The sequence below is a fragment of the Octopus bimaculoides genome, chromosome 5, assembly GCF_046866305.1.
Source record: "Octopus bimaculoides isolate indiv1 chromosome 5, ASM4686630v1, whole genome shotgun sequence".
Taxonomy (NCBI): domain Eukaryota; kingdom Metazoa; phylum Mollusca; class Cephalopoda; order Octopoda; family Octopodidae; genus Octopus; species Octopus bimaculoides.
The window spans coordinates 51,925,097-51,940,821 of record NC_142932.1 but is presented as its reverse complement, the minus strand read 5'-3'; the positions used below and the strand labels follow the sequence as shown (position 1 = coordinate 51,940,821).

At 36.9% G+C, this 15,725-nt stretch overlaps 1 protein-coding gene across 6 annotated transcripts in view; it reads left to right on the top strand.

The window, feature by feature from the left end:
* The window catches only part of LOC106880610 (uncharacterized), a 141,839-nt gene that overhangs the window by 28,308 nt on the left and 97,806 nt on the right, over nucleotides 1–15,725 (top strand). For all 6 annotated transcript variants that reach the window (XM_089352261.1, XM_089352259.1, XM_089352263.1 and 3 more), the window contains exons 2-3: nucleotides 9,760–9,817; nucleotides 12,854–13,174. In XM_089352261.1, the coding sequence (XP_089208387.1) occupies nucleotides 9,760–9,817; nucleotides 12,854–13,174 (379 nt within the window). The remainder of the gene's footprint in view (nucleotides 1–9,759; nucleotides 9,818–12,853; nucleotides 13,175–15,725) is intronic.

The window sequence follows — 15,725 nt, the reverse complement described above, 5'->3', positions numbered from 1 at the left end:
AATTTTTAATATTTCAATCCTGAGATACCCATCTAATTTATAGTCCTAGTAACCTTTACATTGTATTTAATGGCAGCTTTTGAAAGCATATTTACAGGTATGCATACAGGATAACCTATAACCCAACCTCTTTTTTGGTGTCACGGAGACTACGTCTAGAATTTAAGATCTGGAATAACTCTTCCACACAGAGAAAACAATAGGTATTTCCAATTTTATAGGTACCAGCCCTGCTTATTATTTCCCACTCCACAGTAAACATTTTATTCTTGTCCTTCAAGTCCCAAATAAATTCGCTAAGGTTAGTATAAGACAGCTTATTTTTATTATTAAAGGTTTAACTGTGGTTAGCGATACGTTTTTTAAAATAGTTTTCTGTTGAACCGATGTAAAAGAAACTCTTACCTTCAGATTTCACTCTACATCTATATAACACGTTTTGTTTACAATAATTATTAAACAAACAGTTATTTCTAACTTTGCAATCACAATATTTATTTTCATTTCTATTCATATTTCTATTTTGATTAATATCATTACAGTCAGTATAATTGTTGCTTACAGTGTTATTTCTATTCCTCAGATTAAGAAGGTATTCAACGTGGGCTGTTTCTCCACCGTATATTAGAAGATCTTTGTATATATTCTTTACTAACATTATAAAGACATACACATCTTGGGTGTTGTAAGGATGGGTTGGTTGTTAAATGAAAGTTGATAAATACATATGTGGAGTAGAAAATGTTGTATGAAGTGCTAACCTGGTAAGGTCTGTAGCTCTGTCAACATGGGTTGTTTGAAAATAAAATGGTAAATTGTTGCATCTTCACTTCTGTCTTTGAGTCCAGAGAAGTAGTAAGGGTGCTGGCATGACATAGACAGAGAAGGAAGTGTAGAGATGGGAGAACATCATCACTACATTTAGTATAAACAAAACATGTGATAAAATTGTGTTGTCTTGGCAGTCAAGGATACAAATAATAAAATGTGACAGATAAAACAAACAAAAATTTAGCCTCCCTCAACTGTCTCATAAAGCAAACTACTCTTTGGCCATCTTTAAGATAGTGTGTTAAAGCTTAATGCTAGTATTGTTGTTATATATACTTTTATATATATTGATCTTATATGCACAGAAATAGATAGATAAATAGATAGATAAAGGAGAGGGGGAGAGTGGAGGGAGGGAGAAAAGGCTGTGTGGAAAATCAGAGGAAAATAGTTTTTTCTAGAACTAATGAATTCTAGAATAGAAATTTAGATTTAAATGAAATTATCACATGGCTTCCTGATTAGGATGTGTATCGTCACATGTAAACATATTCATTTCATCTGTTGTGTATGCTTGTTTCTTGCTGCTGCTGCTGTCGTTATTTTTGTTCTTGTTGTTGTAAGTGTTTCCCTATCCTCAGCTCTTCCTGAGTTACTACAGATTGAGTAAACAATCAAAGCTGAAAAGCTGTGACCATCCTGTTGTTTTTTTAAATTATTTTTTTCAGACAGTGTATTTAGGACATTTGTACCTAACAATTTAATTTTTTTTCAAATAGTAGAAGTGTGATGTGTGGGAGATTTGGTTACTACTTCAAGTAGAATATTTTGTCCGTGTAAGAGCATGTGTGTGTATGTGTGCGTGCGTGTGTGTGTGTGTGTGTGTGTGTGTGTGGTGCACGCGTATATGCCTGCTTTAATAAAAATGTGAGTAAAATGCATATGGTTGCACACACATTAACTCTGTAAGTGAAAATAGATGAATGAAGGAGTATTTACATGTAACTAACATGAAAGATAATGAGATAGGGAGGAGAAGTAAAAGAGGGGATGGAAGAGAAAGAGGGGCATTATAGAACTGGCACATACAATTGTTCTCATCATTGTTTCCATGCTTACACATGTGCATACATACAAGAGGCAAAAATCATGTACTGTCATCAGATCAGCTGCCTAGTAGATGTGAATGTCTCACCAATAATTGGGGGAAAAGGTAGACATCTATCGAGAACTAAAGAAAAACAAACAGCTCTTATATCAAGGCTGTATGTATACTTTTTTGAATTTGTTCCTGTTATCAGAGGCGCACAGAGCTACATAACAACAGATTTGTATGAAAGCCTATGAACACTGGGTTCTCCTAGAAATAACAAAGCAAACTGACTCTCATTCAGTCAAATTGTAGAGCTGTGGTTCTCATCTCATATGGCCATTGGGGGTCGATATGGCCCTAGGGGGTCCATATGAGATTTTGTTGTTAAAATTTATCTGCAATAAATTGCTTATACTTCTACAATACACAAAATATTTCAGTAATTATTTTTGTACGATTCCAAATAATATTTCCTTATAAAAGTATAATGGGATTTTTTTAACATCAAATGGCAGTGAGAGTCCATCCAAATAAAATAGGAATCAAAGAGGGTCCACAAGTAAAAAAAAAAAAGTGGTTGTGAAATACTGGTATAAAGTGAAATTTGTGAAACAACCCAGAGATTCTTCATTTGAGGTCTCAGGACTGAAAACATGCACCCAATTAAATGTACCTATAGAATAGTTCACTCAGCTGTAGAAATGAGTTTCCATGTCACTGGTGCCAAGCTACTTTATTGGCCATTGTCTTTCGTTTTGACAACATTGGTGGCATGAAGATGGAAGACTGATATACTGGCCTTTCACATACAGCCTTGCCCAAACTTGTGCCTCGAAGGGGTACTTTCTATGTTCAATCCTATGGTCATTCGTGAGTGAAAGAGGTTTTGCCATTCATGGTCGCTGTCAGTACGTATGTATACAATTATGTGCATTGACTGCAGCATCAGAGTGCTTTAGCACTTATTTATAGCATTGTATGTGTTCTAACACCCTCAGTCATGAAGTAGTTGTATGCTGTCAACTTAATATGACAGTCCCCTGAAGGGAATAATACTATTGTTGGTTAGACCTAGGAAGCTGCACTGCTTCCTGTCAGCCTTGACACATTTCCTGTGTCCTTATCTTTACAAGGGGGAGAATGTATTTCACTAGAATCATTATATGTTTACAAGAGCTTGACAGGCATCTTCGACTAGCAGGTCATGCTACTCCAGACTGATGATGAGCAAAGACTCAGAAACATGTCTCTGGATGCAGGCTTAGCTAAGTGGAGGTGCTTGTCTCCCCCTTGTAAACATAAGGACACAGGAAATGTGTTAAGGCCGACAGGAAGCAGTGCAGCTTCCTAGGTCTAACCAACAGTAGTATTATTCCCTGCAGGGGACTGTCACATTAAGTTGACAGCATACAACTGCTTCATCATATCACTACTGCATAAATCTCTTGAGAGATTTAGAAATGTATTAATTCTACCCTCAGTCATATTTAATAACAATTATTGTTTTCCTTTTTGGTGATAGATTGCTAAACCGCTGCCTAATTTAATTATTCTATATATATATATATATATATATATATATATATATATATATATATATATATATATATATATATATATATATAGATAGATAGATAGATAGATAGATATACATATATATATATATATATATTTCTTTATTTGTGAATTAAGGCTACCATTGGTTTCATGTTAAGAAAAGTAGGGGATCTAGATGGTTTGGCAGCCAGCATTTCAAAAATTAAAGTTTATCAAAATAGAAAAATATCCTAGTATCTTAACAATTTCTCAAGCCAATCACATGGAGAAAGGTGTTCACCTCCATTTTGGAAAACTGTATCATTTTGTTCACAGGGTTTCTCATAAATTCATGTAAATAAAATAATGAATTGATGAATCAAGGCATCATGAGCCTATATATCTGTGATACGAGCCTGTATATCTGTTCACACTATACGAAAACAATCATATTGTGTACAAATATTGATGACGTAATATTTAACTATGGTCATTTGTTAGCAGTTTTGATTCATCATCCTTTAGTAGCTTTCAACACATTAACACACGAGTACAAGTAGGCAATGTAAATATTACATATACATAACTATCGTTTTTAAAATAAAAAAATTATAATAATAATAATTTATTATTTAACTATAATTTCTAGACTGCAACTGGATAACTTATAATTAAATTTCTTAAGTGGTTAAATATTTTAATGACATTTTGATCTATCATAAGTGATAGTTTCATTTAGGAATAATGTTTTTTTTTTAAGCTTCTAGTTTAAAGTAATCGTATTGAAATATCGTTTAAGCTAACTAACGGATATTTTGTTTTTGTTTTTCAACACATTACACACACATGTGCACAAATGCATTAAACAAGTTAGCATTTACAAAAGTAATGTTTTATTTTAAATACATTGGTTGCTGAAACGCACATATTTGAGTCTATCAAATTCTTCACCTGATGGAATACCTAATTAATGATATCCAATATGGAAATTTAATTTAATTTAATTGCTTAAATTGATTCAGGCAAAATTAAGTTTAATATTGTTCAGAATTATGTTCTAATAAATTGGTGTCCATATGCCAGTTTCTCCATTTTCCTTTATTCAAATATATATATATATATATATATATATATATATATGCATATTTAGATCTCTACCAAATATTTGGTAAAAATATTATACCTGTTATCAACGTAGCAACAAAATTCTCATATGAAAGGTCATTAAACAAGTTTTTACGATGGATCGCGTTATAGCTCTTATTCAAACTGATCATCATCATCATCATCATCATCGTTTAACGTCCGCTTTCCATGCTAGCATGGGTTGGACGATTTGACTGAGGACTGGTGAAACCGGATGGCAACACCAGGCTCCAGTCTAATTTGGCAGAGTTTCTACAGCTGGATGCCCTTCCTAACGCCAACCACTCAGAGAGTGTAGTGGGTGCTTTTACGTGTCACCCGCACGAAAACGGCCACGCTCGAAATGGTGTCTTTTATGTGCCACCCGCACAAGCCAGTCCAGGGGCACTGGCAACGATCTCGCTCGAAAATCCTACGGGAGCCAGTCAGGCGGTACTGGCAACGGCCACGCTCAAAATGGTGCATCTCATGTGCCACCCGCACAAGAACCAGTCCAGGGGCACTGGCAACGATCTTACTTGGCTTGCCGGGTCTTCTCACGCACAGCACATTTCCAAAGGTCTCGGTCAGTAGTCATCGCCTCGGTGAGGCCCAATGTACGAAGGTCTTGCCTCACCACCTCAGCCCAGGTCTTCCTGGGCCTACCTCTTCCACGGGTTCCCTCAAATGTTAGGGTGTGGCACTTTTTCACACAGCTATCCTCGTCCATTCTCACCACATGTCCATACCAGCGCAATCGTCTCTCTTGCACACCACAACTGATGCTTCTAATGTTCAGCTTTTCTCTCAAGATACTTACACTCTGACGGGTATTCACATTGACATTACACATCCAACGGAGCATACTGGCTTCATTCCTTGCAAGCTTACGTATGTCCTCAGCAGTTACAGCCCATGTTTCACTGCCATGTAGCATGGCTATTCGTACGCATGCATCATACAGTCTGCCTTTTACTCTGAGTGAGAGTCCCTTTGTCGCCAGCAGGGGTAAGAGCTCTCTAAACTTTGCCCAGGCTATTCTTATTCTAGCAGCTACACTTTCAGCGCACCCACCCCCACTACTAACTTGGTCGCCCAGATAGCGGAAGCTATAGACTACCTCTAGTTTTTCACCCTGGAATGAGATAGAAGTTGTTTCCTGTTTGTTTACAGTCTTTATTGCACCTGAACATCTGCCACAAACAAAAACTAACTTGCTAGTTAACCTGCCTTTGATGTTGCTGCACCTCTTATGTGTCCATAGCTTGCACCGGGTACATCTTATAGAGTTACTACCTACTCCTTTTCTACATACTGAGCAGGGCCATCTACCTGAAGGGGTTTGTGTTTTATCTACCTTCCTACTTATTAGGATTTTGGTTTTAGCTAGCTTGACTCTAAGGCCCTTCAATTCTAGACCTTGCTTCCACACCTGAAACTTCTCCTCTAGTTCTGATAGTGACTCCGCAATTAGGGCAAGGTCATCAGCATAGAGGAGCTCCCAGGGGCAACCTGTCTTGAACTCCTCTGTGATTGCCTGGAGGACTATGATAAATAAGAGGGGGCTGAGGACGGAACCTTGGTGGATCCCTACCTCTACCCGGAATTCATTGCTGTACTCATTTCCAACCCTCACCTTACTGGCAGCATCTCTGTACATGGCTCGCACAGCTCTCACTAACCATTCTTCTATCCTAAGTTTCCTCATTGACCACCAGATAAGGGATCAGGGGACCCTGTCAAAGGCTTTCTCCATGTCAACGAGAGCCAGGTACAGAGGTTTATCCTTAGCTAGGTATTTCTCCTGCAACTGTCTCACTAGAAATAAGGCATCAGTAGTGCTTTTACCTGGCACGAACCCAAACTGCATCTCATCTAAATTGATTTGCTCCCTAATTAGTTGGGCTATGACCCTCTCTGTAACTTTCATAACCTGATCTAACAGCTTGATGCCTCTGTAATTATTTGTATCTAAAGCGTCACCTTTACCTTTGTAGCAGTTGACTATGATGCTGCTACACCAGTCATTGGGTATGACTCCTTCGTGTATCACCTGGTTCGTAATACGGGTGACTAGGCTATAGCCAACACTGCCAGATATTTTGAGCATCTCTGCAGTGATTCCTGATGGGCCGGGGGCTTTCCCGGTCTTCATACTCTTAATTGCTTTATCTACCCTGGTACTATCAACTCGGATAGCTGGTCCCTCTATTGGGTCGACATACGGCAGGCTCTCTTTCTCCCATTCATTCTCTTTATTAAGCAATCTATCGTAGTGGCATCTCCAGACCTCTTTCTTTGCATCCTCATTTAATGCAAGCGTACCATCATCCATGCGAACACATTTCTCTCCTACAACATCACTATTCTCTCTCCTACACTGTCTTGCAACACGAAATACCTCGAGTCTTTGGTCCTCACGGCACAGAACATTGGCAAATCTTTCCTTATCTGCTTCCCCTCTGGCTAAATAAACCTGTCGCCTAGCCTCCCTTCTGGCACATTGGTACAATTCCCTGCTACCACCGTTCTTCCAGTCCTTCCAAGCCTGTTTCTTTTGTCTAATAGCCCTGTCTACCTCCTTGTTCCACCACCACGTTACTCTGGGTCGGGAGGGGACCTTACACCACCCACAAATCTGGTCGGTGGCTTTCAACAGGTTGTCCCGCAGAAATCTCCAATTGTCTTCCACGTTGTATGATGCTATATCCCCTTCTATTTCGTTAAATGCTTCAAGTAACTTGTCTCTAAGTCTCTGTCCGTTTGCAGGGTCTTTAAGCTTCCACACCCTTCTCCTCCAAGCCTGTCTAATTCTGGGCACCCATTTTGCCTTGATCCCAAAGTCGCTAACTACTAATCTATGTTGTGGGGTACATTCTTCGCCAGGGTAGGCTTTGGCATTTATAAGCCGCCCTCTTTCCCTATTTCTGGCGAGGATGTAGTCGATTTGGCTAGAGTGTCTGCCGGAGCGGTAGGTGACTAGGTGACTGGCAGGTTTCCTGAAGTTGGTATTGCAGACCATAAGATCGGTTGCATCACAGAACTCCAGCAGTCTGGTTCCCTCCTCGTTGCGGGAACCGAAGCCATAGCCTCCATGTATGCCATGGAAGCCTCCAGCACGACGTCCGACATGACCGTTGAAGTCTCCAGCCACAAAGAGAAGGTCCCTGTCACTCGTCGACGAGGTAGTTTGCAAGAGGGTGTCATAGAATTGATCTTTCAGACCATCTGGTAGCCTCGGTTGAGGTGCATAGGCTGAGATGACAGTAGCTAATCTATGATGAAGCACTAGTCTGATCTTAAGTACTCTGTCACTTACTCTAACGACCTCGATTACCTTATCCACCCATTTCTCCGCTAGAAGTATTCCTACGCCCCCGACCCCGTCAGTGTTCCCTGCCCAGAAAATCTTGTACCTGTGTTCTTTGCCTGTGAGGAACCTCGCAGAACCTCCTCTCCATCTTACTTCCTGGATGCAGCACATATCTACGCGTCTCCGTTCAAGCATCTCAACAATTTCACCAGATCTACCTTTCAGCGTGCCGACGTTGAGAGTGCCAATCCTAACAGTATGGGTGTTGGGGGTGTGGGCCTGTAGCCTGGGAAGGGGAAAAGCAGTGTCGTGTACCTGAAAAGAAAACTTGCAATTGGAAGAATTCATAAGCAAAACAGTACCTACAACCTGCAAACATTACTCAAACTTAATGCGCTACCCAAAGGTAGGGGAGAGGATGGCCAAGGCCACTAGATGGGTTCCGGGAGACAGCCGAGGATGACAGGATGACAGGAATGCACTTCCGGTGGAGGGGGTGTGAGGGCGGTTTACCGTCAGCGAGTAGATAGGGCTCTTAATTGTAGATTTTAAATATTTGAGAGACAACAATGCATAAATCGTAATTTTTAAAAGAGCAATGAATTCTAGGTGAATAGAATATATACGTAGCATGAATTTAGGAAGCTTAGAAAATGAATAAGTATGAATTTAAGACAAAAACTGAATTCAATTGAATTTCATGGAGAGAAACAAGATAAATAATAGAGGGCAGACTAAAGCGCGAAGGTATGAGATGTTTGAGGCCGTAAATAAATAAAAATCTCTATCTTATCTGCATCTTGGAGACTTATATATATATATATATATATATATATACAACTGGTTTTGTTCAGTTTCTGTCTGCCATATCTATTCACAAGGCTTTGGTCAGCTTGAGGTTATAGTAGAAGACACCTGCCCAAGGTGCCACACTATGGGACTGAACCACACAGCCATGCTAAATGTTTAGCATTTTATTATCAAGCATTAAAGGACAAAAGTGGGATCCCCTGGGAGCCTTTGATATAATCTTGACACCATGTTTTTGTGAAGTATGAAGTTTACTTAATTTTAATTTCTTGACACTACCTCAAGCTAGGTTACTTTATATTAAATATGGATTAACAAAAGAAAAATATTACATTTTCATCGCTTTGTTGTCCAAAAACTTAAGTCCCCTACAGATTATTCCAAGTTGTGTCCATATTTTGGATTCTATTGTTAGAATGTGCAATTTCCAATTCATATTTTCATCAGTAAGGATTCCTAGAAACTTTGTATATATGGACCTTTTGACTTCTTTTGAGTCAAAGTGAAGTTTTGGGGGTTGTAAAGAAATGTGCTTGTGTATGTGAATATGTGTATGTTTTTGTGTCCTGCCTTGAGCGTTGCATGATAGTTGTAAATAATTATATTACCTGGTTTGGAAGCAGATGAAGGCTGGTGACAAGAAGGGCATCCAGTCATAGAAATCCACCTCAAATAAACTCGCTCAACCCATACATGGAAACAAAAAAGGATATTAATCCTGTGGCATTTAAACCAGCCATATCCAGTCAAAATATTCTCTCTGTTTTATGTGCAAACTAGTCATGTCTGACCCCTCACACCAATCCTACAATATCATTCTAGAAATTAACAGTTACCTCATCAAAATCTCAAAGCTACAAAATAATGCATGATTAGTTAAAAGCAATGTGAATAAATAAGCATTATATTTGGTAGAATAATCTGAATGCTAAAGGGTTAAATGATGATAAGGAGGAACAAGAGGAGAAGGAGGATGGTAATAAATATTATTAAAATGAATCTCTAGAATCTATAATTCTATTAAATGTAATTATTAAAAGATAATATTTACTGTTGCAAATGCCATTTAGTCAATTAAATTAATCACTCATAATTTATTCTTCTATTGCAGATGATGTTGCAACAAAGCATTATATTATTACTGTTCACAGTCATTTCTTACTCAAGTGGTAAGTTGAATTTGATATATATTCAATTAACAGCACTCAAAGAGGTGACAATAGTTATTGAATTGAGTAGCAGAATTAATTTATCACCTGATTTTTAATACCATCATTCAACCCTTGAGTGCCTTTAGTGCAATCAAATCTAATGGAAGCATTTGAATCAGGACTTTAGCCTGGCTTGAAAGTAACAGCCCATCTTTTTCCCGCTTCCAGTTTTGGGGACCAGGAAGAGTTCATGAATGCCATTTTCCTCCTTTCTAACTGAGTCACATAATAATGATACTAATAATTGGCACAAAAAAGGGTAAAGAATCCCTTTGGTTATGAATGACCATAGAATTGCACCTAGCAAGTTCCTTCCGAGGCACAAGTCCAGGCAAGGTTGTTTATGGAAAGAGAGAAAGAGAGAGACTGAAAAAGACAGTGAGTGGTGATGGTGTTCATTTTATGATTATAAATGCTTATCACATCGCAAAAAAAGTAGATAGATGGATACATACACACATTGTTAAATTAAAAGCGAAAGAGAGGAGGGACACAGAGGAAGTGAAAGAGAAAGTGAGAGACAGTAGATACATAGATCCAAAGAAAATTAGATAAATAGAAACATAAACACAAGTAATGGATGTCACTTTCACTTTTCGTTACCACACGAGGATAAAATTAACTTGCAAGTGACTGAGTACTCAACAGACATGCATATCATTAATGTAGTTCTCAGGGAGTTTCAGCTTCACACAGAATATGACAAGGCTGGCCCCTTTGAATTTCAGGTACAACTCATTTTGACCAGCTGAGTGGACCAGAGCAAGATAAACCTTCAAGTGGTTGGAAGAAAATGAAAAAAGATCCTATATAGGGGCAGGAAAATCTTTTTAGCCGTTAGGGCCACTATGGGTTTTAATCCAGTCCTAACAACAGCATTTGTGGATCTCACAGACCTGGAGGGCAAGCCTCAGATAACACCGATGCGCAAGCTGTTGTTCTCAGACTGAGCATGAGTCAAGGGCAAATACACAATGGAATAGCAATTATTTCATCTTAGCTTTCACTGCTTATGTTAAACACATGACATTTTTGCTTTACAATATGGAACATTTCCTTTTCTTTCTCTTAAAAAATGGCACTCCATCGGTTATGACGAAGAGGTTCTTGTTTATATGATCAACGAATAGTCTTCTTGTAAAATTAATGTGCTAGTGACTGTGTACTCCACAGACATTCATACCGTAAGGTAGTTCTCAGGAAGATTCAGTCTCACACAGAATCTGACAAGGCTGGCCCCTTTGAATTACAACTATAACTCATTTTTGCCAGTTAGGTGGACTGCACAGCATACCGCAGGGTGTCATACTCATGAATTTATGATTGTGAGCCAAATAACCCCTAGCCACTGAGCTACATACCTTCACTCTCTTAACCATAGAGAAAAGGACTAAAGTGACAGAGACAGAGAAAGGAAAACCTCAGTCATTTATAACGACAATTAGACTAAAATACAATCAATCTTTTCTAGCTTCTTTACTTTTAACAATGAAGAAGAGGGAAAGACATTTAGTAATGAATAGAGGGAAAGTCTTTCAGGTGTTCATGTTTTTATTCTGAGAATTCTAGAACGATCAACTGTTACTTCTTTCTTCTTTCCCCAACCCCCAGTACTTATTTGCCTTCTTTCATAGTTCTTCGTGTCTTTTAGTTGGTGGGGAAAGACCATATTTTTTCAGGCACATTTAACATTTTCTCTACAAACTACAAACAAGCCTCCCCATCTTCCTTTTCTTTTTCATACAAAAACTAATGCAAATTTCAAATGAGGTATAGCTGTGAAAAGAACCCAGAAAAATGGGTAATACTCCCTATAAAATGGGTGGAGGAGAAAAGTTGCCAACAGGTGGCTACACAAAATTCAATTCTATATTTTAAAGAATGTGTTCTACTATAGCCTCAGGTTGACCAAAGCCTTGTGAGTGAATTTGGTAGACGGAAACTGAAAGAAGCCCATCATATATATATAAAATATTTTTATGTGTGTGTGTTTGTCCCACCACTGCCATTGTTTGACAACCAATGCTGGTGTGTTTGCATCCCTGTAACTTAGCTGTTCGGCAGAAGTGACTGATAGAATAAGCACCAGGTTTACAGGGAATAAGTCCAGGGGTCGATTTCTTCAGCTAAAAGATGGTGCTCTAGCATGGCCACTGTCAAATGACTGAAACAAGTATAAGAATAAAAGAATACCAGAACATTCCGTACCACTAAACCAAGAAGGTTCTTTGAATATGTACAAAGTATTTTAAAGCTAAATAGTAATTGCGTTTACATTTGCATAACTGAAATATTTTTGTTGGATTATATACTTATCAGCTTTATACATCTTTCTATATTCTGTAACTGCCATAATATAGAAACAGTTCACATGGCACCAGTACACAGTTTACAGATGCTTACATTTTTCATGTTTCCTGTGAATTTTTCACAGGTCCAGCTAGTAATTATAATTATTATTGTTATTATTATTATTATTATTATTATTATCATCATCATCATTGTTGTTGTTGTTGTTGTTGTTGTAATTATTATCATCCTTTCTACTAAAGGCACATGGCCTGTAATTTGGGGAGAGGAGACTAGTCGATTACATCAACCCCAGTATTTCACTGGTACTTAATGTATTGACCCTTAAAAGATGAAAGGCAAAGTCGAGACACTAAACCAGCTGTTTTGAGGTGGAAGGGGTAGTTAATACTGTTGACTTTGGTAATTACCTGAAATTTTATTTTATCGACCCTGGAAAGACAGAAAAGGCAAAGTTCTGGATTCTGGTTCAAAGATTCTTTTTCTTTCATTAAGCTTTTTCATTAAAAAAAAATAATTCTTTTCCTTAATAATCAGTATACATACATAGAGGCAGTTCTCCAACATTTTATTCATTGTAATGTCTAAAACAAACTAAAAATACCTAATCACCCTTCTTAATTTTTTTTCCATTGATTTTAGTTCTTTATTTGTTTATTTTATATTTTATTTTATTTTTTCCAGAAAATGAAATTGTGCCACATGAATCAACCATAAGAGCTATTTTATCCAAACCAGTCACTCTTCAATGCAATTTTCCTCGTGTTAAGGTCTCTTGGAAATCTACAAATAATACCTATTTGTTCTCTTATATGGAATGTGTGAACAGTTTTCCTCACTCTACAGAGAATAAGCTTTTTCAAGGAACAAAAAGTAACTGCTCTAACAAACACAAGGTTACTTTTCTCACTTTCCCTTTTATCACCAAGGAACATGACAAAATTCAAATTCGTTGTAGTCGGCAAGGAGCTACTTCAGATCTCATATTCACAATAAAAGTTATAAGTAAGTTATTTTACTGATTCATTTCTTCAAGAGTACTAACAAAATAGGTGCTAATACACTTTCACACTACATATATTAGCTTTTCATTTCAGTTGATGCTTTATTGACCCTAAATTTAACAATTTCACCTTTTAACACCTCTTCTTACTCTTTTCTTTCACTCAATCTGTTAGAAATAGCAGGCGAAAGTGGTTTGCCCCTAGCATTTTTTCATTTCCATACACCAAGCAGCCAATCAGAACCAATGATATTTCATTGAATTTTTCTCTGCTTGGAGGATCATTTTTTAATATTTCTTGCTCTAAAGATGGTGAGCTGGCAGAATTCTTGGCATGCTGAGCAAAATGCTTAGCAGTATTTCATCCTTCTTTATGTTTTAAGTTCAAATTCTGTTGAGGTTGACTTTACCATTCATCCTCTTGGGGTTGATAAAATAAGCACCAATTGAAACCAATATTTCTTACTCTAAAGGCAGCGAGCTGGCAGAATTGTTAGCATGCTGGGTGAAATGCTTAGTGGTATTTTGTCTGCCATTATGTTCTGAGTTCAAATTCTGCTGTGGTTGACTTTGCCTTTTACACATTGATGTTGATGTAATTTTCTTAATACCTTTGTCCTTGTTTGTCCTCTCTATGTTTAGCCCTCTGTAGATAATATAGAAATAAATACTTCTTACTCTAAATACTTTGTTATTTTGCTTTAAGCTTTCCTCTTCTCAATGGGATTGTATGTGGTTGGCAACCAGAAGCAAAATTATAAGAAAAGTGAAATTGTTTGAGTGTTCCAAAACTGAAGTGGTGCAAATATAAAACTGTTAAACAGTGCACTATACATACATCAGTGGAACTGTAAAGATCTGTAAAACTTTCCAGAAATTTACCATTTAAGTATATATGAGCATGTCTAGACATGCAACTATATGCATGAGAAAACATACATAAAACAAAACATGCAAATCTACACACACACACATATATATATTTCTTTATTGACCACAAAGGGCTAAACACAAAGGGGACAAACAAGGACAGACAAAGGGATTAAGTCGATTACATCAACCCCAGTGCGTAACTGGTACTTTATTTATCGACCCTGAAAGGATGAAGGGCAAAGTCGACCTCGGCGGAATTTGAACTCAGAACGTAATGGCAGACGAAATACCGCTAAGCATTTCACCCGGCGTGCTAACGTATATATAGGTCATTGCCTATATATATATATATATATATATATATATATATATATATATATATATATATATATATATATATATATATATATATTTATATATATATATATATATATATATATATATATATATATATATATATATATATATTTATATATATATATATATATATATATATATATATATATATATATATATATATATATATATCATAAGGTTTTTAAACTTTTAAATTTTCATATTCAAAAGAGACAGAGACTTCAAATTCGATATATCGATTTATTCACCACTCTATGTTAACATTTCAGTGCCAAACTTATCCAGTGACTGGTCCATTGGATTTAGACGTTTGGCACTTCTTCAGGAGTGGTTACCTTTCGAACAAAACACGAAAAAACACATACATAACTATTATTAGGTCTTTAGGATATCGTTAGCTTTCGTCTTTGTTATTATAGGGGAGATAACTCCTTAATTTTCTATTTTTATTGCTCTCCTGTGGATTTCCACTAGATTAATTAATTATTTTGTTTATTTCTCTTTACTATACTATACTACCCGTATACATATGCATACATACACTTTACCCGTATACCTATCCATATATACATACACACACATACATATGTATACACATATACGTACACACACACATACACATACATACAACACATACATATATACAGACACACATACATATATATACATATATATATATATACATATTACGGCCTCAAACATCTCATAATACCTTCGCGCTTTAGTTTGCCCTCTAATATTTATCTTGTTTCTCTCCATGAAATTCAATTGAATTCAGTTGTTGTCTTAAATTCATGCTTATTCATTTTCTAAGCTTCCTAAATTCATGCTACGTTATATTCTAATCACCTAGAATTCATTGCTCTTTTAAAAATTACGATTTATGCATTGTTGTCTCTCAAATATTTAAAATCTACAATTAAGAGCCCTATCTACTCGCTGGCGGTACCTACCCACCCCTACCCATTTTCCTTTATTCAAAAATTCTTATCGCTCCTTAAAATTATGGCTTTTAAGTGTTGATTTCTCAGCCCAAGAATTACAGCGTGATGTGCTGCTTGACTGGTCCCCCCTCTCTCTCTCTCTCTCTTTATATATATATATGATGATGATGATGATCTTTTCTCCCGCCATGCCTCTGTCTACCCCTCCATCCTCTCTCTCTCTTTCGTAGTTTTTCCTTAAGGTCTTCAGGTTCTGGCTATATATAAATGAGAAACCCATTCTAAATTATCTCGCTGACATACTACGACGAAATCTCCAAGATGCAGATAAGATAGAGATTTTTTATTTATTTACGGCCTCAAACATCTCATAATACCT